Source organism: Arachis ipaensis, chromosome B2 (genome assembly GCF_059453495.1).
Source record: "Arachis ipaensis isolate K30076 ecotype BB chromosome B2, ASM5945349v1, whole genome shotgun sequence".
In the NCBI taxonomy this organism is placed as follows: Eukaryota; Viridiplantae; Streptophyta; class Magnoliopsida; order Fabales; family Fabaceae; genus Arachis; species Arachis ipaensis.
Window position 1 is genome coordinate 17415223 of NC_142437.1, and position 27885 is coordinate 17443107.

Sequence of the window (27885 nt, forward strand, 5' to 3'; positions counted from 1 at the left end):
CAAGTTTATTTTCTCCAAGAAATGTTATGTTCAAAGGGACAAATGAGTAACACGAACGGTGTTCACGAGAATTCAAAAAGAAAGTCTTGCATACAGTTAACTAGAGTTGTACAGAACTAATGGAATGCACAAGAAGTGAAATCTAGTCGCATCTCAGGGAAGAAGTTCACATCAAGATTGAATGGAAAGAATAAGACATGTCGAATTGAATAGGTTCTAGTTGGCTTTAAAGGAATGCAAGTTTCCACAAGAGAGCAACTCCACGCACCGCAGGTTTCCAGGATTCAAGGATTATGTGATTATATTAGGATGAGTTCAGGCTTAATTCAAAAGAGACAAGCTTTATACGAGTAAGGAACAAAAAGAACGATGAGTTGGGCTTTTACAAGAGAAGATTCAAGATAGAGCTTTCAATGTAAGCTATAAGAGAAAGGATAGATTAAGTCGTGAAGATTAGTTGGCACGCTCTCGCAAAGAAACACTTAGTTGGACGATTCTCTCTTCCAGTACTCCCTCTAACTCGGTCCTGAGTTTTACTGATTATAATGTTCACTTGTGATGCAATCAACACTGATCCGGCTTTCGGCACTAAGTCTATCGTAAACTCATGTTCTCCCTATGGTGAAAATTCTGGTACATCTTCAAAAACGGTCTCGAGAATTCTCTCGTATAGGGATTTGGTCTTACCTTGACTCGTCTCTTAATTAATTAGCAACTAAAGGTTGAATCCGCTCAATTCCTCTTCCTCAAAGTCTTAACATTACTGGATTTCAAATGGTAACTCCGTATAGCTCTTGACAGTTCCAATTCCTTAGGTATAATCCACCCTACTTCCACTGCGTCATTCTGATTCTCATCCTTTAAAAACCTAGTCACTCATCTAAGTTAGCTAAGTATCGCTCCATCTTAACAACTAATAGTCTTTGACTAACCATCGGCTCGGACTCCACGATCATCAAAACTTGTCATGCTTCACCAATGGATATTACATATTAATGATATGCAAGGTAGCTAAAAACTCAATTGCTAGTTCATGGTTACCTCGGGTCTGAGAATCAGATTCAGCTGCATTCCAGCGTTTCCTGTGTGGACAATCTCGAGCTATATGCCCCGGCTTCCCGCACTTGTAACATACGCCTAATCCGGCCTTGCATGGTCTGCTTGGATGGTACTTCTTGCATCTTGCGCACCTTAAGTCATCCGGTTGAGTACTAGTTTGCCCTTCTGAATTCGGATCTGGACGGTTGTCGTTCCTTTGGTCATTGTTCCGGTGCTAGGAATGTAAAGCGACAAATGATTTTCTTTTGAAATTTTGGCTCCTAGGTGTAATATGTCCCTTTTTCTTTGTGAAGGGTTCCCGACGATTATTCCTTGCTACCTCAGTCCTCCTTGAGCTTTTTCCCATTGCCTGACCCGTGTTAACATGCTCCGGATAACCCACTGGTACCCCTGTATTCGGAACATTATATCTACCTTCATATTCATTATCACTATCGTTGCTAGTTCCAGCTTGTGGTTCCATCCCATCCATCACTCGAATGGTCGCAGCAGCAACAACACCAATGGCAGCAACAACACTCATCATTGCAGTCACGATATCGATCAAACTATCTATCGGTATGGTTACCTTATTAACCCTCCGTCCTCGACCTCGATTGCACTCACAACTGCACCCACGAGACGCCATTTGGTTCCTGTTTATACCAAACAAGTAAGTGATATCAAGGTGATCAGTCTCTATATCTCATGTCTAGTATTTCAAAGTCCCAGATGCATGCTCATGAGCATTCATGCCACATATATCAGTTAGATACCCTAAATAGCATGTATAGACACCCAGAGTATGCCTAGAAGCATCGTCAGTTCGTCCCTCAAGCTCTATAGGAACGAACTACTCTGATACCATATGGACGCCGAAAATTTGGTGCAAAAAACTGAAATTCTGAATGTTGCAGCAGAACCAGATTTCTGATGTGTGCCCACGCACACAGCTGTGCGCACGCACCCAACAGAAGCAAAAATCTACCTGTGCGTATGCACGCTCTTATGCGCACGCACACACTAGGTTAGGCCTTCTGTTGGTGGCACTAGCACAGGTGGGGTGCATGCACACCAGGTGATGTGTGTGCACGCACGCATACGTGCGCACGCACACGTTCTGCTTTCTTTTTTAGTTGTGTGCACGCACAGGTGTGTGCGTACGCACACACCCTGTTTTACAGCACCTGTGTTTTTCTGTTCCAAACATGAATTTGAAACCCTAAACCCCTATTTTTGCCCTATTAACCCTAGATTCTACTATTAGGCTTAGTAAATAGCAGAAGGTAGGAATTTGGGATAACTTGGGAATGAAGTAAGAGGTAAATTGATGAGTTATATGAAGGAGATGAGAATGTTAAATGAGGTATGATGCCATGGCTTTGATAAATGATTATATAATGATTATGAAAATGAAATGGCTTATGAATGATAATATCTGAGATACGAGTTTTCCTGGGTAAGAACCGTGGCTTGCCACCACGTGTTCCAGGTTAAAACTCGATACTCTGTTGACCCTACGTTGTAAGGGTGATCGGACACATATAAATTCCCGGGTATGGATAGCCCCCATTGAGTGATTTGAATGATAAATGAATGTGAAATCTATGCATAGATTCTTGGGGATACGCGACGGGGGATAGTCTAAGGTTTTCGGACTTGTCGGGTTGGCTGGATAACCGACAGATGAGCCTCATCAGCCATAGGGCAGGCATGCATCATGTGCATTTATTTGTTTTGATTGCTATGTATTATCTGAAATTGCCTAACTGAATATATACATCCTGCTACCTGTTATACTTGCTACTTGCACTATCTGCTTATTACTTGTGCGTGAACTTGTTTGACTGCTTGTCTCTGCTGAATTATGGATGACGGAAGAAAGGAGGAAGGGTGAAGTGGGTTGGTGTTTAGATTAGGTTTGAAAGTGAGTAAAATTTAGGAATGCTTAGATTACCTACCCCTATTTATGGCTTCTGCTTAGAAATTAAGTTTTATAATTGTATAACGGAGTTCTAGGATTGCCTTTGGCATTCCAAGGATCTTATTTATTATACGCGTGGCACCTTTACCATGATGAGAACCTCCGGTTCTCACCCCATACTGTGTTGTTGTTTTCAGATGCAGGTCGAGAGGTTCCTCGCTAAGCGTCTGGATTCCTAAAGCGGAGTAGTCCCCGGGATATTTTGGTTTATCAGCTTATGTATATTTGTACTTAATTACTTAGCTTTTTCTCCAAGAAACTTGATTATTTTGTTCCTCTTAGAGCTTACAGGAGAGTTAGGATTTTATTTCTATATTTTGGGTATTTGGGATACTTATGTATATATATGTATATATTCTCCGGCCAGCCTTGGCTTCGCAGGCTGAGTCAGGAACTAGTTTCACTGTATTCTTGGCTTCTATTCACTTTTTTGCTTATTCATAACTCTAACCCTTAGTTTTTTTAGCACGCAAGTAATTCCGTTTCCGGAGTGTTGCGTTTTTATTTTACGAATTTTGCTTTACCCATTTTTCAAAACTCCTAGTATACTATAACATTTGTTATATATTATTATATATATTTTATTTTAGAGGTCGTAATACCACACCACCTCTGTTTTACATCCTAGGTGTAAAACTCTGTGTGGTAGAGTGTTACAATACTAACTAGAAAGATAAGTTTTAAATTAAATTATTCTATTCGATCGTCTTTTTTTTATTTGTATCATAAATGTTAAAAATATTTATTATGATGCCTAAAAATTTGGTATCTAATTACCAAATAAAATTAAATAATTAATATATATCATGTTTATATGTCTTATAAAAATTTAAAATTTGTGTTTCTATATATGTGTATATTTTGTATCATGTCATGTCATTGTGTACATCATAAATTATGCATGTAATTTTTAGTATGAATTATTTTATAATGTTGCTTTTGCATTGCAAAGTGACTGATATTGTAGTTGGTCATTCACATTTATGATTAATATTAAATTTTATTTCTCTCAAACTTCAAAAAAAAAAAGAAATTATAGGCCAAGAATCCAAAAAACTTGATTCCAAAAATTTCTAATAATAATAAAAATTAAAGATAAAAATTTAGTTTCCATCTTTTTATACTTATACAATATAACGATAATATAATAAAGCTTAAATGTGGAAAAAAAAAACCTTAAATAAATTCGGTACAAAATAAAGGTTAAATATTATTTAAAAATATATATTAATAAATATTTTAAACTTTATATCTTTCTGATTAAAAAAAAAAGATCTATCGATTTTTTTGATAATATAATTTTTAATATAAAATATTAAGTTATTCATGTATAAGGATAATTTTTGGAAAGTATCATTTAAAGAAATCAAATTTAAGTTTGAATTAAATTAATCATCTTCTATTATCCTGTTTTTCATCTATGGTGATATTTTTTTAAGTGTTACATAAAATATTTATTATAATATTTTTTAAGTGTTACAAAAAATATTTATGGTAATATTTTTTTAAGTGTTATAAAATATTTATTGTAACATTTCTTTAAGTGCTACTAAGAAAGGTCTATTGTAACATTTCTCATAATATTACTATAGAAGATCTATTGTAATATTTTTACTTAATATTATTAAATTTTTAGAAAAATATTAATAAAATTATTTAATAATATAGAATATATTTAATATTTGTTAACATATTATTAATATATATAGATAGTATTTTAATATGATTTGATAACATTTTTTAAATGTTAATAAAAGTTAATTATGTAGTAACGAATCTTGATGAAAGCAGTAATTATTTATTTATTTATTTGAAAATTGGATGGTAGATGATTAATAACTTCTCACACAATTTAACAAAACTATATACATAATTGTTTATCTTTTACTTTAATTTGATAGGATATTAAATTTGTTAAAGAACTATTCTAGAATATAATAAAAGTTACATACATGAAAAAAAAAGAATAAGATAAACATAGTTTAGTCTTTTGTAAAAGATAAATTTATTCTAACTTTTAATTAAATTTTCATAAGACAAAAAAAGAATTTAACCATATTAATTAGATGCATTAATAACTTTTCTTTTAAATAATTATTCAAATAGGAGATGATGTATATAAGACAAACACAAGTTACTTTTGTTAATAATTATTCATATATGTTTACATTTATAAACATATAAATTATATATTGTTCTTAATAACTAATTTAACTATATTTGTATCAATGGGTAATATTGATTATGCATTGTGATCTTGTAAATCTGTCAATTATCTAATACATTAGTTTTTATTGACATACCAATGATACAAGGAGCATCCGTAACTAAAAAATAAAAATAAATAAATAAATAAACAATAAAATCTATAGAATACTAAAAAAAAAAAACAAATATTTTAAAAAAATTCCTTAAACAAATTAATAGTGATGAGCGCTAATTCATCTTCCTTTAAAGTTAAAAAGAACTAAATAGCGATATCCTTCTTCTCACATTCTCTTGTATCACAATCTTCATCCTTTTTTACCTGGTGACACAAAGATTTATACCAATTGGTTAGATTTTTACATAGAATAGCAATTATATCTAAACATTTTCATTATCTTCTTTATGAATTTGCATATGTGAGGAACAATTTGATCTAATAATTTACTTGTTATAAAAATTGAAGAAAAAGTTTTTTGTAAGTATTTAAATTTTTCTGTCTTCAATGGTGGGTTTCAATTAATATTACAAATTATATCAAGGAATTAGAAATTGAAAATAAGTAAAGCAACCTCTAAGAAGTTCAATCTGATCTGTATATAATTTTGTCTGATCTAGTTTGTTGTAGACTAAGATCAGTCTTAGAATTTTTTTAAATTTAAATTTATTAGTATGTTAGTTAGACCCAAATTTATAAATAAATTTAATAGACCTGTCAAGTTATTATATGAACATATTAAAATATAAATAAATATATAAATAAATTTTTTATAATTAAAAAGTTGTTAAATTTTTTAATTTTATATTTGATTTAAATACTTTTGTATATAGTAAATATTGAATTTGGTGTATCGTATAAAAATAATTTTTTAATATATATATATATAGGTCAAATTTAAATTAACTATCTATATTAGAATCTTATTAGTGAGCCTGAACTTATTTTCACCTCTATAAAAAATCAAGAAGTTCATGTTGATCGTAATGTGCAAAAAAAGAAAAAGAAAATTTAATAATATGTGATTTAGAGGTTAGTTTTGTGGTAGATTTATTATGTTACATCAATTGATTGGACAATGAAAGTTGATATAAATGTGATTAAGGAATAATATTTTTTTTATTATTATAGACTATGAATATAATTTTTTAGAGATGAATTATGTCGAATAGAAAGTAAATATAGTTATAAAAATTTTTTATTAATCAAGAAAGTAAAGTTGATGTGAAGAAATTGCAAATTCAAAATCTTTTGTTTTGTTTACCAACGGTTATGGCTGTATATATAATAATGATTTTATAGAGCAAAATCACAAATACTTACCTTATTTTACGGATAGAGTAAAAAATTTAACGGTAAAGTATTAAATTGGTCCGGTGTAATTTTGTTTTGATTTTTAAAATTTAAAGTATTCTATTTAAATCTAAAAAAGTTTCATTTAATTTCAATATAATTCTACTATAAAATCAATGGTAAATAATTAATATCACTGTTTCACCAGACCTTAATATCCTTTCCTGAAAAAGAAGTATAAATTCGAGAAACAACAAACCACTGGCCTTAATTCAAGCAAATGAAGAACATCTTCAAGAACTCACTTTTCACGGGAAAGGTCGTCAGTGGCAACGACGTCACCTCTATCGCAGGAAACTGCTCTTAGCAACCGAAGAGTTTGGTTATACAAATTTTCTATATCTAAAAATTGAGTTTCATTAATTATTTAACGTTGACTTTACGACAGGACTACATTGAACTAAATGAATATTTTTTTAATTCAAATAGGATACTTTAAATTTTAGAAACTAAAACTGGATTAGAACCAAATATAAGGAACCAATTTAATACTTTACCCAAAATTTAAAATTTGATCGAGGTTTAAAAATGTACATTGTCCATACCTATACGGAAACATTAATATTTATTTTTTATTTCTCTCAAACTTCAAAGAATTTACGTTAAGAGAAAGAAAAATAATTAAATTTTGTTTTAAACATTTTTATTTTTTTTTATTTGCTAAGATATCTATAGCTATACATATAATAGCTGTCAAATAAATAAGTAAGATGAATTTGAATCAACTCATCACTAGCAGCAAATACAAATTGAAAAAAGGACTAACCCATATTTTGAAACAAGTTAATGAAACATAGAATTAACTCCACTCATATGAACTAACGAGTTAAATCGATCGTTTCGTTTTTTATTTTAATTATTGCGTCATTTTAACAAATTTTTTTACCTGATATCCATAGAGTACAAATAAAAAATATTTATCGTACATACATGTATTTTGATAATAAACTATCTAAAGTTTAATAAATTAGTTAACAAATCTAAAAAAAAAGTACATAATATAAAGTATAAACTCATCAAGTTTATTGGGGCATTGGATTATTAAACCAATTTTATCATTTTATTTGTTTTTTTAATTGAAATTGTTCTGTTGGTCGGTTACCGGACGGTTCGGAGGTGTTTGCTGGGTGTAAAGATGGGTGCTAGCCTCAATCTGGGTCTGGGGCGTGAAAGGCGGGGGCAACCGACTTCCCGAGCTCTTCGTGAGGTGAGGGGGATGCCACCTGTAAGGACACTCCAATGCTCAAGTCAGAAAATGTGCAGGTGGTATGGGAGTAAGTGATATGATGAAGTACATCGGGGGAGGGGTAGGACCCTCCCCTTATATATCCTATTAGTAGGGCGAGCCCCACACAGGGAGGCCTCCTTCCTGGAAGTTTCCTTCCCCACAGCTGTCATGCAGCTGGTAGCGGGGGTGCGTGTCTGGGTCGCAGACTGGACGAGTCATGTGCGTTAACCCGACCGAGCGGGTCGGAATGTTCTCAAGCCAGGTCAGCCAGCGTGCCAGTTGAGCTGGACCGTAATAGTGCCCCCAACACGCCAGCTATGGTCGTGAGCGCTATTGGTAGCGTGTTCTTCTTTCTCCTTCGCGCGTAGTTGCCTAGTCGGTTGTCCGTGGTAAGGACGCGCCTTCTGCGTGCGTGTGGGCTTGTTCGCTACTAGGGAGCTTTTTTCGTCGCCTCATTCTTCGCGCCGAGAATTTAATGCTCTTAATGGATGATTCAAAACCCGCAAGAAAAGACTATTCTGCCCCTGCCCTTTACGCTTCCCAGAGTTGGTTTCTTTTTCAGTTTTCCATTTGGTTTCGCCTTAGTTTTGTTGCACTGCCATTGTGTCTCATTTGCTTTCTTCTCTTTCTTTCAAACATCTTTGTTGCGAGCCTCTGCTTTCCCAGACCTTTCTCAATTCTTCGATTTCCTTCTATCATCATCACTATCCTGTTTCTTTTCCTGGTTTTGATATGGCGTTGTTTATCTTTGTTGTTAGTAATTCTGGCCTTTGCATGTGCATTGTACTCTTGATATGAATTGCATGTTTGTTGGCGTTTTAACATTAGGTAGATACTGTAGGGGGGTTACCATTCTAGGATTTTGTTTTCCTGGCCTTGGTCTTAGCTGTCGATTTATACCCTGTTTTATTATAGTAGTTGAATAGGGGAGTTATTATTTTATGGTAGTAGTATCGGCTTCCCGGCCTCTTAGACTGATATTGGGTGGTGCCCCCACTGTAGGTATGGTCCAGCATCCCGTCATGAGGGTCGTGAGACCGGCGCCCTATGACCGCTATGCATGGGTGACTTCAGATGTGAAGGAAACCCCTAATCAAATGTGCCTGGAGGAACTTGACGAGTTCCGACGGGCCGATTACCTTTGTGGAGGAACTGACGAGGAGTCTAATTATGCGGCTTTCATTCCTGCCGACTACAAACGAATATTCCAACTGAATCTACACGCTCCCCAGGTCCCTGACTGGATGTGGTTGTATAAGGCCATGTTCACTCGCTTGGGAGTTCGCCTCCCCTTCTCCCATTTTCAAATGGCGCTACTTAACCGCTGTGACGTGGCGCCGTCCCAATTGCATCCGAACAGTTGGGCCTCAATCCGCTGTTTCGAGATGGTGTGCGAGTATCTTGAGCTTCCGGTCTCCGTTGAAGTGTTTCTTTTTCTTTTCACTCTAACAAATCCTTCGAAAGAGGGGAAAGCTAAAAAGGGCTTCATGTCCTTCCGGGCGGCCCAAGGCCAGAGAATCTTCGGCGTATTCGAAGATTCTTATCATGGTTTTAAGGATAAGTATTTTAAAGTTCATCCTGCGGAAGGTCGGAACCCCTTTTGGTTGACGTTAGAAGGGGAACGTCGCATACCGACTTATTGGAGTTTTGGGGCGGGGGCCAACGCCTTTACCAAAATAACGTATAAGGGATTATCTCCGGAGAATAAGATGGTTGCCGACGTATTGTTGGCTGTTTTTGGGAAGAATCTTGTTAACCCCCATCTCCTTATGGGTGATCGGAACATGGCTAGGAATTATATATGTGAGTAGCCGTCTGGTGATTTTCTGTGTTTACCTTTGTTTTTATTTATCTGACGATTTGACGACTAACATGTTTCCGTATCTTGTTGCAGTGTCAATGTCAGCCGAGGTAACAGGACTTGATGCTTTGTTCAACACTTTCTTGGCTGATGGAAGTGATGACGATTCCACTACCCCTGCTCAGGAAGTGCCGGCTGACGATGTCATTGAGCCTGATGCCCAGTCCCAGCCTACCCAGGGGGAGGGGCCAGGAACCAGCGCCGCTTCGGGTCTTCAGCAGGAGGCGGGGGCTGGTTCGGGACCCCGACCAGAGGGGGATCCGGGGGCTGAGGAGGAGGGTGACAATCCGAGAAAAAGGAAGTCGTATTCTAGTCCTGAAATTGAGGTGTTGGTTGACAATCCAAGGAAGAAGAGGCCGTCTTCCAGTCTGGAGGGGGTTCTCACCGTTATGAAGAAGAACTTTGATGTCGGAAACTTTATTGATTCCCAGCTGCTTCCCAGCACGGAGGACTTCTTCTACGGTGGGGATCTTGCTTCACAAGCGAGATGGATGTACCGCACTTTGCTTCGAGGAGCCTCGATACCGAAAAAGGCGGAATCCACTCTGGCGGGAACGCGATCCTTGAAAGTGAAGCTTGACTCCTCTATCAAAGCTAACGCCAGGTACAGGGATGAGGTAAAGTTGCTTTAGGAGCAACTCGCTGCTGCTGAGGAGAAGGCCAAGACGGCCGAGGAGAAAGTCAAGGTTGCTGAGGAGGAAGTCAAAACTGCTAAGGAAAAGGTCCAGGCCGCTGACGCTTTGGTGGCACGTCTTACCGAGCAAGAGCTTACCCTGGAAAGTCAGCTTAATACTGCTCAAGGTCGGGTGGCCATGCTGGAGAAGGAACGCGATGAGGCACTCTCGTCGGCCAAGGCTCAGGGTGAAGCTGCTGAGTTTAAGAAGAAGTATAAAGACACCGTGAAGCAGGGCAAGAGTGCCATCATGATGACCGAGGAGGCCCTCAAGGCTCAAGTGAAGCTACTGGCTCCCGATTTTGATACCTCGGCTGTTGGCATTTTCAAAACTATTAGGGATGGCAAGATTGTTGACATGCCGAAGAAGTAACTTATATCTTTTAGCTTTGTAGACTGTAAACTTTTCTGGATTTAGAAATTTCGTAGTTTTAACAAATACGTTTGCCGTTTGGTCGGCATGTAACGAACTTCTTCTTTTCTCGCTTCATCGGTAATCCTTTTACTTTATTTCCTCTTTACTGTTGTGATCGTAGTCGGCTATTTGTTTACATTTGCTTACCGTTTTGCTGGTAATTGGTGAAGCCAGACCGTGGCTTTTATTATTTTAGTAACCGCGCATGGTGACATTCTTTTCTTTGGTGGTTTCCAGGGTGATCAATCCCGGCATACTGTTTCATCATTTAACGATTCAACTAGTAATGCTCAACGCAAAAAAAAAAACAACAAACAGTAGATGAATAGTATAGGTAAATGGTTCAAAGACAAGGTAATAGTAAATATATGACAAGGGCAAATAATTCAACACAAAATAACACGTGTCTTACTAAACCATCTATAGTGGCAGGCCATCTGCCTGGTTGACGCTTCTTGCTTACTAGGAATAGAATCTCCTTAAGTTGCCTGCATTCCAGGTCCTCGAAACTTCCTTGCCGTCCAACCGCTCTAACTTGTAGGCGCCATTGCCAAGGACCTTCTTCACCCTGTATGGGCCTTCTCAGTTTGCCGCCAACTTTCCTTCACCCGGAGTCGGTAGTCCTATGTCGTTGCGCCGTAGGACCAGGTCGTCCCGTTCAAATTCTCTCTTGAGTACCTTGGCGTTATAGCAGAGGGCCATTATTTGTTTGAGTGCTGTCTCCGACAAGTGGGTCATCTCTCTGGCTTCATCCACCAAGTCTTATTCTACGGCCTCTTCGACTCTTCCTAGAAGTAGTCGTAGACTCGGCTCACCGATTTCTACGGGTATTATTGCATCTACCCCATAGGTGAGCCGGAAGGGCGTTTCCCCAATAGACGACTGCTGAGTTGTGCGGTAAGACCAGAGGACTGAGGCCAACTCGTCAACCCATGCTCCCTTCTTCTTATCAAGTCGTTTTTTGAGGCCTTGCAGGTTGACCTTATTTGCCACTTCCACTTGGCCGTTGGTTTGGGGATGCTCCACAGACGAGAACTTTTGCTTTATGCCCAGGCCGGCCAGAAATTCTCCAAACTTTTGTCAGCAAACTGCGTCCCGTTGTCCGAGATGACGACTTCTAGTATTCCAAACTTGGCTATCACTTGTCTCCACATGAACTTCCGACAGTTGACCGAGAAAATGCTGGCCATCGGCTCCACCTCTACCCACTTTGTGTAATAGTCAATGGCTACGACTATATATTTGACCTGCCTTGGTCCAACCGGAAAAGGCCCCAGCAGGTCGATTCTCCATTGCGAAAATGGCCGCGAAGCTGTTAACAGGCTTAGCTTGGCTGCCGGGGCCCTATGAAAGTTAGCGTTTTCCTGGCAGCTTTTGCACTTCTTCACAAATTCTTTCGAGACCGCCATCATTGAGAGCCAATAATAACCAGCCCGGACAAGCTTTCTGGCCAAGGACTTTCCACCAATGTGGTGGTCGCAACATCCCTCGTGGACCTCGCTTAGTACTAGTCTGTTTGGTCGGGGCGTAGGCACTTCAACAGGGGTTGGCTGGGCCCTTTCTTGAACAACTGGCCTTGTATTACCGCATAATTGGCCGCTTCTCTTCTTAACGCCTTTGCCACTTTGTCGTCCTCGGGGAGTACTCCCTTTTCCAAGAAATCCATGATTAGGTTCATCCAGGATGGAGGGTCGGTTGCCTGCGCCACGTGCAGGGTCACCGTCGGTTCCTTTACTAAGCCTTGTATCAGAGATCGGTTCCCGGTTCCTGGTTTGGTGCTTGCTAGCTTTGATAAGAGGTCCGCTCGGGTGTTCCTTTCTCTTGGTACGTGATGCACCATTATCTCGTCAAACTCCTCACTTAGTTTTCTGACTCTCGCCAGATATTTCTGCAATAGGGAATCTCTGGCTTGGTATGCCCCCATTAATCTGTGATGTGACGACCTGGGAGTCGCTGCACACTTCAATTCTGGTTGCCCTGACCTCTTTTGCCAAAACTAATCTGCCCAGCAAGGCCTCGTATTCTGCTTGGCTGAAGCTCCGTCCTTGGAGTGCTCCTTTGGCCTTTCTCCGCTACCGGGTTGTCGAGCTTGACTGTAGGCAGGCTGCCGCTTATTGGCCGCCACGACCTTGCTGACCTCTTTATCATTGATATACTCCCGAGCCACGTTTTGGATCTCTTGCATAGTCCATACGGGCTTGGTGGTAAGATGCTTCCTGAAGTCCTCGTTTAATAATCCATTCGTCAGGCATAAGCTGGCCACCGAATCGGTTAGGCCGTCAATTTCCAAGCACTCGTCATTGAACCTGTCTAGGTACTTCCTAGCGGTTCGCCAACTCTCTTGGTTACCCCTTGCAGGTTGATCGGATGCTTTGCCTTTACGATACGTGTAGTGAACTGGGCTAGGAAGGCGCGGGCGATGTCCCCAAAGGTCGTCACCGAGCCTTGGGTTAGGGCGTTGAACCACCGAATTTCCGGTCCCACTAAGGTTATCGGGAAAGCGCGACATCTTACTTCATCACCCACCCCTTCCAGGTTCATCTTGGCCTCAAAGGCCGTTAGGTGTTCCTGGGGGTCCCATCATACTTCATGTCCGTTGGCTTATCGAAGTGCTTCGGTAGCCGGACTTCAGGATCGAATGGTGGAAAGGGGTTGCCTCCATGACCACTAGTTGTCGCCTTCTCCTCGGTCTTTCTCTACTGTCTTCTCTGTGCGGTCGGCTTCTCCTTGACCTCTCTCTGTTGTCTTCTTGATGTGGTTGGCTTCCCCTTGGTCTTTCTCTGCTGCCCTCTTGGTCTTCCTTTACGGTATCTCTTGACGTTGATCTGGAGTAAATCACGGGATCTCTCCGTCTTCTGGGCACTTTCCTACTTTCCTGGCTCTCTGACCCTGATCGGTGGCTCGGGGTGCGCCCGGAACGACTTCTTCGGAGACCTCTCTCTCTCCTTTGAGGAGACCGGGAACGGTCTTGACTCGGAGTCAGTTGTTGGTGCTCTTTGCCAGCCACTTCCCGTTCTAGGTTTTGCACTCTGTGGCGCAGTTCTTGTATTATTATGGCCCTGTCACTACCTGTTAGGGTCGTCTCTCGGGTTGCCGCGAGGAGATCTAGTGCACTCGCGAGAGGGAGCCCCTGTGGCTACCCTACCGCTTCTAGGGTCCATCCCCTCCCCACAGGGCCCGCCTTCGTTGTTCGCCTCTACTGGACCCAAAATAAAGTCCATATCGGCCAGTCCCCACAGACGGCGCCAATGGTCGGTTGGTCGGTTACCGGACGGTTCGGAGGTGTTTGCTGGGTGTGAAGATGGGTGCTAGCCACAATCTGGATCTGTGGCGTGAAAGGCGGGGGCAGCCGACTTTCTGAGCTCTTCGTGAGGCGAGGGGGTGCCACCTGCAAGGACACTCCAACACTCAAGTCAAAAAATTTGCAGGTGGTATGGGAGTAAGTGATATGATGACATACCTTGGGGGAGGGGTAGGACCCTCCCCTTATATATCCTGTCAGTAGGGCGGGCCCCACACAGGGAGGCCTCCTTCCTGGAAGTTTCCTTCCCCACAACTGTCATGCAGCTGGTAGCGGGGGTGCGTGTCTGGGTCACAGACTGGACAGATCATGTGCGTTAACCCAACCGAGCGGGTCGGAATGTTCTCGGGCCGGGTCAGCCAGCGTGCGAGCTGGGCTGGGTCGTAACAGACATACTACTATTTTAAGAACTATTTAACAAATTGTTATCATTCTAAAATATGTTATTCAGTTGTCATCTTTTTACCATTGTAATATTTTTTTTTGTTAGCTGTTAACTGGAATTAGTTAAACTAGCTTGTGACATTTGTATTGAAATAGCTAAAGTATTCTGTGACTTTAGCATAAGGTCGCTAAGCTTGACAACAATATTAGTGAAAGATCCGCTTCCCTAAAAAATGACTTTGATGTGTCACATGGCAAAAAACTATTAATATATATGTAAATTAATATTAAATATTAGAAAATGATTGATAATAAATAATTAAATTAACATTAACGACAAATATTAACTTATATAAAAACATATTAGTTATTTAATAAATAAAAAAACATAAATATAAATGGATCATGAAAATTATAATTTGAAACATATGATTGTCGAGTTATTTGAGTCGATCAAGCCAAATTTATTCCTTATAAATAAATTATAATTTTATTGACCCAACTTGTCCATTTTTACAAGCAAACCAACTTACAAATATCATTTTAGAAAATTTCTATGATACTAAAAGAAAAATTCTTTCATTCATACATGTCAATTTGATAATTTATTGTATATATATATTCTGTATTGTAAAATGTACCTAAATATTGCTCAATAAAAAAGAGTGAGCACAGGAACTTGTCATGACAAATTTTATCTAACAATTAATGGTGACACAAAATTAATTATGGTGTTACGATATTTTAATTATTAATATCATTAAGTATTTTAAAATATTTGTGAATGTTTTAGTTTGTAAATCTATCATTATGCCAGAAAAATTTTACAAGTAAACTTAGTTTGTAAATCTATCATTATGCCAGAAAAATTTTACAAGTAAACTTAGTATTTTAAAGAATGACCTTTTTATTAGGCCATGTGACATAAATCATGTAAAGAATAGAAAGCAGTTTTAAAGTGTAAAGGGAAGTAGTGATAGGTGTGAGTGGAATGTAGGACTGGCAATGGATATAATAACATAGGGTAGAGTAGGGTTTGGATTTAATCTAATCCTATCTGCAGGTTAAAAACATAAAATTTAACTCTATCCTACTTGCGAATTGAAAATCTCTCAATCCTAATCCTACTTGCACTTTAAAATTCTCAACCCTATCATATTTGACCCTACTAGCAGAAAAATTAAAATTTTTCAAACAAATATAAAATTCAAGCATTCCATCTTTCATACAAATTAATAAATAGAAAGTAAAAAACTAAGTTCAATAAAATTAAAAGCAATAAAATATTAAAAAAATCTAATATAAAATTATAAATAGCATGATCATTAAATTCTTAATAAAATTAAAATAACACAAACAAAGATAAATGTCTTGTCCTTCTTCTTCTAACTCTAAGTTCTAGCAACATTCTTCTTTAAATAACATAATAAATTAGTAGTTAAAATGATTAGCTTAGTAGTTATGTTGAACTTTTACAAGAAAGAAATTGTGGTTTCAATACTCACTTCCTTTACTATACATATAATTTTTAAATATATAGTATATTAAGGGTGCGGGTAGGATAGGGTAGGGTAGGGTAGGGTAGAGTATATCCTAAACCCGCACCCCACCCTACCCACAAGTAAACCTGCACTCTACCCTACCTGTAACGGGTAGGATAAACAACCCTGTTCGATTGGGTTAGATCGGACTGAGTACGCGCAGATAAGGTATATATTGTCAGCCCTAGAGTGGAGGGACATTGAGGTTCATCGACAGAGGCTTTAGCTGTCACCAAAATCCTAAACCCAAATAACTATTCATTAAATTATTGATTATAAACTTACAAAATTACCCCTAATCACTAAAACTCATATCCTAAACCGAAATATTAGGCAACCATACAATCTAATCGCATTTCATACTACCAAAATCATATAAACAATAAAATCTATAGAATAATAATGAGCGCTAATTCTTTAAACAAATTAATAGTGATGAGCGCTAATTCATCTTCCTTTAAAGTTAAAAAGAACTAAATAACATCATCCTTTTTCTCACATTCTCTCATCACAATTTCTAAGAAGTTCAATCTGATCTATACATAACTTTGTCTAATCTAGTTTGTTACAGACTAAATTCAGTCTCATATTTTTTTAAAATTTAAATTTATTAGTACGTTAGTTAGACCTAAATTTATAAATAAGTTTAATAGATCTGTTAAGTTATTATATGAGCATATTAAAATATAAATAAATATATGAATAATTCTTTATAATTAAAAAATTGTTAAATTTTTTTAATTTTTATATTTTATTTAAATATTTTTGTATATTGTAAATATTGAATTTGGTGTATCGTATAAAATAATTTTTCAATAAAAATATCATATCTTTTATCAGATTTTAAATAAGACTAAATTTAATAACAAAATGAGATTTAATTCTTAATATATATACTAAATTGTAGGTCAAATTTAAATCAACTAATTATATTATAATCTTAATAGTAAACTTAGACTTATTTTCACCTTTATAAAAAACTAAAAGGTTCATGTTAACCGTAGTACACAAAAAAAGAAAAAGAAAACTTAATAATGTGACTTAGAAGTTGGTTTTGCGATAGATTTATTATGTTAGATCAATTGATTGGACAATAAAAATTGATATAAAAGTGATTAAGGAATAATATTTTTTTTTATTATTATAAACCATAAAAATAATTTTTTAAAAATGAATTATGTCGAATAGAAAAATAATATATAGCCATAAAAGTTTTTTTTATTGTTAATTAAAAAAGTAAAGCTGATGTGAAGAAACTGCAAATTCAAATTTTTTATTTTGTTTACTCAATGGTTATGGCTGTATATATAATAATAATTTTATAGAGCAAAATCACAAGTACTTACCTTGTCTTACGGATAGAGTAAAAAAATTTAACAGTAAAGTATTAAATTAGTCTCTTACGTTTGGATTTAATTTTGTTTTAGTTTCTAAAATTTAAAGTGTCCTATTTGAATTCAAAAAAATTTTATTTAATTTTAATATAGTTCTACCATAAAGTCAATGTTAATTAATTAATGTCATTGTTTCACCAGATCTTAATGTCCTTTCCTAAAGAAGAAGTGCAAACTCGCGAGGCACAAGATCAGCAGTGGATGCATCAACGCAAGCCACTGGCCTTAGTTTAAGCACATGAAAAGTATCTTCAAGAACTCACTCTTCGCTGGAAAGTTCGCCAGTGGCAACGACGACAGGATAACCGTAACCTCTATCACAGGAAACTTCCCTTGGCAACCGAAGAGTTTGGTTATATAAGTTTTCTATATCTGAAAACTAAGTTTCCTTAATTATTTAACATTGACTTCACGGCAAGATTACATTGAATTAAATGAATCTTTTTTGGATTCAAATAGGATACTTTAAATCTTAAAAAGTATAACAGAATTAGACTCAAATATTAGGGACCAATTTAATACTTTACCCAAAATTTAAAATTTGATTGAAGGTTGAAGATGTACATTGTCCATAGCTATATGGAACATTAATATTTTTTTTTATTTCTCTCAAACTTCAAAGAATTTACGTTAAGAAAAAGAAAATAATTAAATTTTGTTTCAAGCATTTTTAATTTTCTTTATTTGTTAAGATATCTATAGCTATATATATATAATAGCTGTCAAATAAATAGGTAAGGCAGATTTGAACCAACTCATCACTAGCAGCAAACACAAATTGAAAAAATGATTAACCCATATTTTGAAACGAGTCAAAAACATAAAATTAACTCCAATCATATGAACTAACGACTTAAATCGATCAATTCACTTTTTATTTTAATTATTGCATAATTTTAACAAATTTTTTTACTTGATATCTATAGAGTACAAATAAAAAATATTTATCATACATACATATATTTTGATAATAAACTATCGAAAGCTTAATAAATTAGTCAACAAATCTAAAAAAAATAATACATAATATAAAATATAAACTCATCAAATTTATTGGGATATTAGATTATTAAACCAATTTTATCATTTTATTTTTTTTTTTTTAAAATTGAGATACTACTATTTTAAGAATTATTTATTAAATTATTATTCTTTTAAAATATATTATTCAGTTGTCATCTTTTTATCATTGTGATAAAAAAAATTTATTAGCTATTAATTGAGATTCGATAAATGAGCTTGTGACATTTGTATTGAAATAATTAAAGCATTCTGTGACTTTAGTATAAGGTTGCTGAGCCCAATAACAACATTAGTGAAAGATCCGTTTCCCTAAAAAACAACATCGATGTCACCTGACAAAAAAAACTATTAATATATATGTAAATCAATATTAAATATTAGAAAATAATTGATAATAAATAATTAAATTAACATTAACGATAAATATTAATTTTTATAAAAATATATTAGTTATTTAATAAATAAAAAATATAAATATAAATGGATCATGAAAATTATAATTTAAAACATATGAGTGTCGAGTTATTGGAGTCGATCAAGCCAAATTTATTCCTTATAAATAAATTATGATTTTATTGACTCAACTTATCTATTTTTACAAGCAAATCAACTTACAAATATCATTTTAGAAGATTTCTATGGTACGGAAAGAAAAATTCCTTCATTCGTACGTGTCAATCTAAAAACTTATTGTATATATATGTTCTGTATTATAAAATGTATCTAAATATTGCTCAATAAAAAAGAGTAAGCACAGAGACTTGTTCCAATTATGACAAATTTTATCTAACAATTAATGGTGACAAAAATTAATCTTGGTGTTACGACATTTTAATTATAAATATCATTAAGTATTTTAAAATATTTGTGGATGTTTTAGTTTGTAAATCTAACATTATACGAGAAGAATTTTACAAGTGAACTTGGTTTGTTTGGGCAAAAGTTACCAAAATATTTTGCTTATGACAAAAGGAAGAGAAAAAAGAATAACCTTTTTATCAGGCCATGTGGCATAAATCATGCAAAGAAAGGAAAGCAGTTTTAAAGAGTGAAGGAAAGTAGTGATTAGGTGTGAGTGGAATGTAGGACTGGCAATGAATATAATAACATAGGGTAGAATAGAATTTGGATTTAATCTAATCCTATCTGTAGGTTAAAAACATAAAGTTCAACTCCATCCTACTCGCGAATTGAAAATCTCTTAAATACTAATATAAAATTATAAATAGCATGATCATTAAATTCTTAATAAAATTAAAATAACGCAAACAATGATAAATGTCTTGTCTTTCTTCTTCTAACTCTAAGTTCTAGCAACATTACTCTTTAAATAACATAATAAATTAGTAGTTAAAATGATTAGCTTAGTAGTTATTTTGAGTTTTTACAAGAAAGAAGTTATGGATTTAATACTCACTTTCTTCACTATATATATAATTTTCAAATATATAATATATTAAGGGTGCGGGTATAGGATAGGGTAGGATAGGATAGAGTATATTCTAAACCCATACCCCGCCCTACCCGCAAGTAAACCTGCACTCTACCCTACCTGTAACGGGTAGGATAGACAACCCTGCTCGATTGGGTTAGGTCGGATTGAACATATGCGGATAAGGTATATATTGTCAGCCCTAGAGTGGAGGGACATTGAGGTTCATTGACAGAGGCTTTAGCTGACACCAAAATACTAAACCCAAATAACTATTCATTAAATCATTGATTATAAACTTACAAAATTACCCCTAATCACTAAAACTCATATCCTAAACCGAAGTATTAGGCAACCATACAATCTAATCCAAATTCATATTACCAAAATCATATAATTATAAAAAATAAATCTTCTACACAAGTTTGTTTCATAAATTTAACAAACCTAGTAACAAAGAGGAACTCTAACCTTAAACCCCTAAATTCCCAAATTGAGAAACTCTAACCTTAAACCCCTTGCCTCAGCCACACCCTCACCCCTGTTTCACCCCCTTCAGCGTAACACGCCCACCCCACGCAAAGAAGAGAGTATCGCATGAGGAGAGGGAGCTGCGCCAGTCGTCGCGGTCGCACCGCCGCTGCTATGCTCCACGTCGTTGTCGCTGCCGTTCACAAAGAGGAGAGAGACGTTGAGACAGAGAGCAGCGCCAAAGGGAGAGGATCTGCCATCATCGTCGATTCGTGCTCACCAAAGGAAGTCGTTGCCACAGATGACTTGTCCGCTGTGATGCGTGCGAGAGGAGGGAAGTTGTGTGTTGTTGTTGTCGCCTCAAGCTGCCAAGCAGTCGCCGTTTCTGCTCGGGGTTGTCGTCGTTTCGTCGCTGCTAAAGGAGAAGACGCGTCCGAGAGAGAGAGAACCAGGGGAAGTGATGCGCAAAGGAGGCTAATCGGAAGACTACCAATATCATTGAATATTCCATTTAATGGTGGAAAAAGGCCAGGCGGCCTGCCAGGGGCCTGTAGCCTGGTCTGTGTTTGGCCTTACCTGTTATAAAATAGGCATAGGTTCAGACTTTTATAAAAGCCTTATTATGTTAATAGGCCAGGTTCAGGCTCACTAATTAGCCTTATTGGCTTCTCAAGCCTGCCTGGACCTGTTAGTACATAATTACATATATAAATAATTTTTTTTTATTATTAATAAAATTATGAGATATTTTAAATTTATTATATTTAATTATAAATAGTTTTGTATATTTTAAATACTTTAAAATTTAAAATTTTTTATAAATATTAAATATGACATATTAAATATAAATATGTTTATTAAAAAATAATTTTTTTAAAATAATATTTTTATTTTTGTAAAAAAAAAAATTATCAGGCCTTTTAGCAGGCTTCAGGCCTGCCCAGGCTGAATAACAGGCTAGGCTTAGTACTTTAAAAAAAAGCCAAGGCCAGACTCAGGCCAATTGACTACATGACAGGCCAAGCCTGTTAAGAGCAAAGTCTGGCCTGGCCTGACCTATTTCCACCCCTAATTCCATTCAACTATATACGTATAGTCATAATAGCTAGAATCTCGATTTAATTCTTAAAATCTTCCGATATTACGATTTTAAATGAGTCAATCGATTTTATGAAATTTTTACTAGGGGTAACAATTTTACGATTTAAATCTTGTTAAGATTTTACGTTTTACGTACTTAATTTGCTTTTTCAATTTTACGTAAAATCTCGATTTTCTTTACCTTGCGTATAGCACACTAAATTATTTAAACACCTCAAAATGGATGTCACGTACATTGGACAGAATAGACCTTAGTTGTATGGTGAATATCAACCATATTGGTGTTAAGTTAATGTAAGCTTTTTTTTTTTCTTTTTACCCTAGATCTTTTTATATACCTCATGAAAATTTTATTTCTCCGCTCACTCTATTATTTTTTTACATTGTATGCAGCTTAACATAAGCTCACGTCCAACAATTATCTATCCTAAACCACAGGCTAAATACCAAAAAAATATGACAACAATATTAAAATTATTTAATATTAGCACTTTTTGCAACTATTGAAAGTTACTGAGCGAGATTCAGGTGATTTTTATATAGCATGATACATAAATTCAGTAGGTGATGAAAAAATCTTCCTTTAACATTGTAAAATTTTTCATATTATAAACCAAATAAATTCTTAACTAATACGTAAGAAATGCAAAAGTATTTCAAAAAAAAATAATTTGTTCTGATAAGTTAATTAAGTAAATTATAGAAAGCTTATCAACATTTATTGTATTAATTGACACTGCTAACAAGTAAGATGATTTAGATTATCTTTAATACAAGAATTATTAGATATTATTGCATTAAACTTTTTTACAACTAAACTTGATTTAGATTCAATACTTAAAAATTAAAACTAAGAATTTTAAATATTCTTAACATACACTTTTTTAAGTCTAAGCAGGGATGGATCCAGAAATAGTATCATGCGGGCCAATAACATATATAATATTAAAAAATTATGCAAAAATTTATATAATGTAAAATGCATTACAAAAATATACTGATAGAGAATATATTTTAAAGTACAAAAAATATATATGTACTTTTTATTAACGAAGTGGTCGATTCTTCGTTTCATAAAATTCATCGATAATAGAATTTGTGTCAAATTTTTCTGCAATTTTTTTTCAATATAATTAAAAGACAATTAGCAAGAAATTTATCTTTCATTTTGTTTCTAAATTATTCTTCACAATATTCATAGCTGAAAAAGAACTCTCATTTGTAGTAGTTGAAACCGAGAAAATTAATACCAAATGAATCAAGAAGGACGCTCACAAGAAGAAAAAAATATACTTTATGGGAATTGAAAATTTTATTTAATTAAAAAATATTAGTAATAATATCTTTTCAAATTCTTTTAATATTGTTACTTACTTTTTAAATATTAGAAATCATTAATATTTAGGTTAGACTGGATTTTTATTTATATTAGACTAAATACTAAATAAATTTTAAAAAAAATTAAATCGTACTTAATAACTTATAACTATTAATCTTTTTTTAAAAAAGTTGGGGGGCCGAGGCCTCCACTCGCCCCCCGTAAGTCCGTCCCTGAGTCTAAGAATGATTCAGATTGAGTCAGACACGAGTCTAAAAAATTTACATATATTATTTTTATAAGCATTATGAAGATTTAAGAGAGATCCAAACTAAATCAAAACACTAACCTAATAATTTTAGATAATTTTTTTTTACAATCTTTTCAGGCCTGAAAATTACTAATAAATTAATTTACAAAGATATCAGTATTGTGTTTAAATTAAAAACACTTTATAGTTTTTGACGTTCTAGTTCTAGAATATAATAAAATATTAAAACTATCTGATATTTATAATTGAATCTAGTGTAAAATAAATTTAAAGTATAAACTAAATACATTTTAAATACTCGTTTGAGGTACAAGAGAGAATTTTACAAAGAAAAAAAAGAAAGAATATAAGAAAACATATATGAAAAGTTTTGTAGCAATTCAACACTATGCTATTTCTTAATGTTCCATACTTCCATGCTTGCTTTGTTTACATTTTGTCAAAATAATATTGAAAATCATTCTTCCTTCATTACAGGTTGAATTTTTAATATAAGTACCTTTTATTTTATAAAAATAGTAAACCTATTTTATACTTGTGACAATAATAAAGTGAGAAAGTTATTTTTTAAATATTTTAGGATTTAAAATTTTTAGAGCCAAAAGTATCCGTTTGAATTGGGTGCATTTCTAAAGGAATGTTGTATCTAGTGCTTAGTTTTTGAGATTTATGAACTAAACTATCATTGCTTCTTAGGTGGGCACAATATTTAGATTTATCTTTTAGAAAAGAGTTAATAGTCAAAATCGTCCCTGAAAGATACATCGATCTCTATTTTCGTCCTCGAAAGAAGAAAATAATCAAATTTGTCCTCGAAAGATAATAGATCTGGTCGCATAGCCCTTTCGTCATCTCTTCCGTTAATCCTTCCGTCATCTCCTTCTATGGTAAAATTTTCTATGAGACATTCTATCAAACATCTTATATGCATCATGCTTAACCCATCAGACCTTATCCTATGGTGAAATCCCAAAGCTTCAGACAGAGAAGAATTTCTTGCATATTCTTTGAGCGTGGTGTGGTAAAGCATATCGAACTTATCGTGGTCGTCGATAGTATCAAAGGCATATGAGACTTCGAAGATGCTGTCAAGACTGCAGAACAAGTGCTAGTGGTATAAGCCATTCTTGAGGACAAGGGAAAGGAATTAGCGGAGCTCGGTGAGAGAGTTGCAGATCTCTAGGAGAACTGAAGAAACCGCCTAGCCACTTGCGATGGGAAGAGTAAGCATCTGAATAGATGACGCAGAGTGCGGCACAGTATTTGGCGATGGGAAGAGCAAGCATCAGAATGGAATCTTGAGCGCTGTGGTGATGAAAGTCAGCGGGACGGCGCTGCAGTAGTTATGGAATTTCAAGGAAGAACGACATCTATGGTTATCGAAGCAAGAGTTGGTGGCCATAGAGTTTCAGTGTTGAGGAAGAGAATCACCAAGGAAGAAGATGGCTAATGAGTGGGGTTTCTAAAGTTGGTGGGTCGGATTTAAGCCTTTGTTGGGATAGCCCACGAAAAAAACGACGTCGTTTTATGTGTTAAAATGTAACTTAACATGCCACGTCATTTTCTGTTAAGAAAAATAACGGAAGAACAAACATCATTAGGTCAGCTATCTTTCGAGGACAAATTTGATTAATTTATTCTTTCGGAGATGAAAATGAAAATCTAGCGAGGTATCTTTTAGGGATTATTTTGATTATTCACTCTCTAGAAAATTATTAATTGGTTTTCTAGTTTTTTTTTTCCTTTTAAATTACCAAAAAATAATGTATAAATTAAAATTAATTTTGTATAAAATTAATTTTAAAGGAAAAATTTGGTTTTAAAGATAAAAAACCCATTTTAAAGGAAAAAAACTATTTTTAAATAGAAAACTAATTTTTAAATAAAAAATTAGTTATTACATAAAAAATAAATATTTTTTAGATCAATTTTTATTTTTATGATCTGTTTATTAATTTTATAATTTTTTAATAATTACTTTTATTATTTAAAGTTATCTTGGGTTATTAACTTAATTCAAATTTCTAGTTAATCAAAAGTCAAGTTTGATTTTTTTTAGTTAACCTTAATCATGTTTACCCTTTAAAAAGAGATTTCGGATTCACTTTTAAATACTGATACATAAAATTAAGAAAAAGTTAAATAGATATGTATAAATTAATTGCTTTCGATTAGATTTGATACAAATTATTTTTTCATTTTAACTTAATTTTAACTTTGATTTTATTGGACTAAAATTAATTTTATCTTCAAATCAGCAACAAAAAGATTTATACTATCATTAAATTATATTTAAGAGTATAAGAATAAAATATTTTTATCACTATCAGATAAAAAATATTATCTATGAATATTTTGATTAAATATATAGCATTTTAAATTCTATCTAAACTATTTTTAAAAATCATAATTTAAAATTTGATCTACAGAATGGATTTATAAAAATAATAACTAATTAAAAATTTCTTAGATATATTTCAAGATAAGAGTTTTTACTCTATTTCGTACGCATCATTAATTTAAAAAAAAAAGTTGATTAAAAACACTAATTTTAAATTTAGAAAATTTAAACTTAAAAAATAAAAATAACGTATATTACTAATGTATCACAATATGCATAAAACGGAACAAATCTTTCAGCACTTTTAAATTTAATTCCTTACCCCATGGATTAAATTAAAATAAGATAAGATAAAACACTATGCTTTCTCTTTTTTTTACCCGTTCCGTCCCTTTATAAACCATTGTTTGCTTCCCAAATTCCCATCATTGGACTCATATATATATATAGTCATCACAAGGCTCTTATTATTTCCTATCAATCTATCGTTACACCAATGGCCATGCGAAAGATTTATGCATCTCTCCCTGCTGTAGCTGCCGGAGTTGGATTCTTCTTCTATAATGCGAAGGTAAGAAAAAGATATCTATTATTTATATTCATATAAAATGTTATATAATTCCAAAAAGTAACATCAAAGTTTCTATGAACGCAGGAACATGCAAGAAGAATTTCAGCATCTAATCAGGAAACAATATCTACAACAAGAGTGGTGGAAGAACAAACCAAGGCCATTAGAGAACCAAGTGTGGCACCACAGTTTGATGGTTTGCATTGTTTTGAAACATTTGTTATGAACAAGGTAAAAGAAAAAGATATGTATTTATTTTTGTTCATATAAAGTGTTATATAATTCCAAAAAGTAACATAAGGTTTCTATGAACGCAGAAACTTGCAAGAGAGATTTCAGCATCTAATCAAGAAACAATATCTACAACAAGAGCAGTGGAAGAACAAACCAAGGCCAGTAGGAAACCAAGTGTGGCACCACAGTTTGATGGTTTGCATTGTTTTGAAACATTTGTTATGAATTAAATTCTCTGAAAGATGTACAACTTAACTGATTCTGTGAGTTAAATAAAACAGTAGAAGAATTCATATTTGTTCTTTTAACTAATTTGTTTCAATTTATTTCAAATCATTCAAGATAGATATAGACACATGGTTAATTTCCACTGTAAACCATCCTTAATTGTTAAACGTAACAACATTGCATGCTACAACAGACTTAATTAACCGGGAAATTTGAAAAAAAGAATGAAATTTTATGATGCAACTGAGTTTATACAACCATCATACTCTGTAGTCTGGACCAACAATTTTTCACGGTCCAAATCAGGAAAAACTTCAATGACTACCCCTCAACAGTAGCCGATGGTAAATTATATTATTTTCCAATCGACATTATTTTTTTTTATAATGATTTTGCCTACAACAATAAAATCTAAGGTTCTAATAGAACTCCTTCAATTGCTTGTTCTATATAATGGATTACACCTATCATCATCTTCTACCTATAATGGCAAATCTTGCAACACCAAATATACAAGCAATTTTAAGAAAAATAGCCTATAAAAATGCACAAATCGTTTTACACAGTGCACATATTACAAGCTGTTAGGCATTTGAAACGTGGTATGTTCAAGATCCGAAAATGATCAAATAAAAAATCAAGAACTGCAAGCTATCATATGCATGGCACTTATACATTGTGCTTAATGAAGATAGATCAGCGAACCTAAATTGCAAGCATAACAGAAGCAAACTAAGGCCTTCCTCCACCCATACCCTATCTTTTAATTAGGCTCAAATGACAAGCAAACCAGAAAAAAATTAGGGCTCCAGAATGTTAATTAGTTCATTCTTAGTATCAACGTTTAATCACACATAAGAAAATTAAGGTTCTATTTGGGCATAACAGAGCACATAACAGATCATAGAAGAGGAATTCTCTCTTGTCCCTGTTTGGATTCAACTCTGGGGACTTCCGGAGCAATACTAGAAACTCCTATACAACAAGGTGAAGATAAAATTACCTGGTAAAAGGAGAAATCTGGAGAATATTCGGTGGCTTCGGGATATGAAGTAGTGTTCCAGTTTTGGAACCTGAAAAATACCCCCAAAGTTAAGAATATTTTGTGAAAGACTTTACATGAAGGGATCCCGATCAAGGAAAATCTTAATTCAAGATTTCAAAACATAAACCCTACCTGTCTGATTTGTGATGCTATGGAGGAATCGGTACACCATTGCCTGTGGGGATGTGAAAGCGTGGTTGAAGCATGGGATCTTGTAGGACTTCCGCTACTGAATCAAGCTATGGAGCCATGGAGATGGTGGTTATTTTTAATGGAGTCTTTGAATCTCGAAGGAAGAAGGAGCTTGCTGCGAACCTTGTCTGGTGCATCTGGAGAGCAAGGAATGCTGCTGTCTTTGAGAATCATCGACGATTACCGGTGGAAATAGCTGAAGAAGCTTGCCGCATGACTGAGGAGAGATGTCTCTCGTGAAACTCTCATATGAACTTACTTTACCTTTGTTTTTCTTCGGTTT

The 27885-nt window shown here is 34.5% G+C and overlaps 1 protein-coding gene, 1 long non-coding RNA gene and 1 pseudogene across 2 annotated transcripts; all 3 read right to left on the reverse strand.

Moving 5' to 3' along the window:
* Positions 1-985: 985 nt before the first annotated feature.
* Positions 986-1687, reverse strand: LOC148573162 (uncharacterized; annotated as a pseudogene).
* A 10575-nt stretch (positions 1688-12262) lies between these two features.
* LOC148573163 (uncharacterized) lies at positions 12263-12679 on the reverse strand. The gene has a single exon (XM_088505694.1). The coding sequence runs from the start codon at positions 12677-12679 to the stop codon at positions 12263-12265; it is 417 nt and encodes a 138-aa protein (XP_088361820.1).
* Positions 12680-25678: 12999 nt separating this feature from the next.
* Positions 25679-27878, reverse strand: LOC148573164 (uncharacterized). The gene is made up of 3 exons (XR_015904770.1): positions 27543-27878; positions 27369-27438; positions 25679-25890 (listed from the first exon to the last, which is right to left on the reverse strand). It is a non-coding gene; the product is annotated as an uncharacterized LOC148573164 (long non-coding RNA).
* Between the last annotated feature and the right edge of the window lie 7 nt (positions 27879-27885).

Coding starts and splice junctions, on each gene's coding strand:
- LOC148573163 (XM_088505694.1), bottom strand. CDS start 12,679: ATGGGGGCATACCAAGCCAGAGATTCCCTATTGCAGAAATATCTGGCG.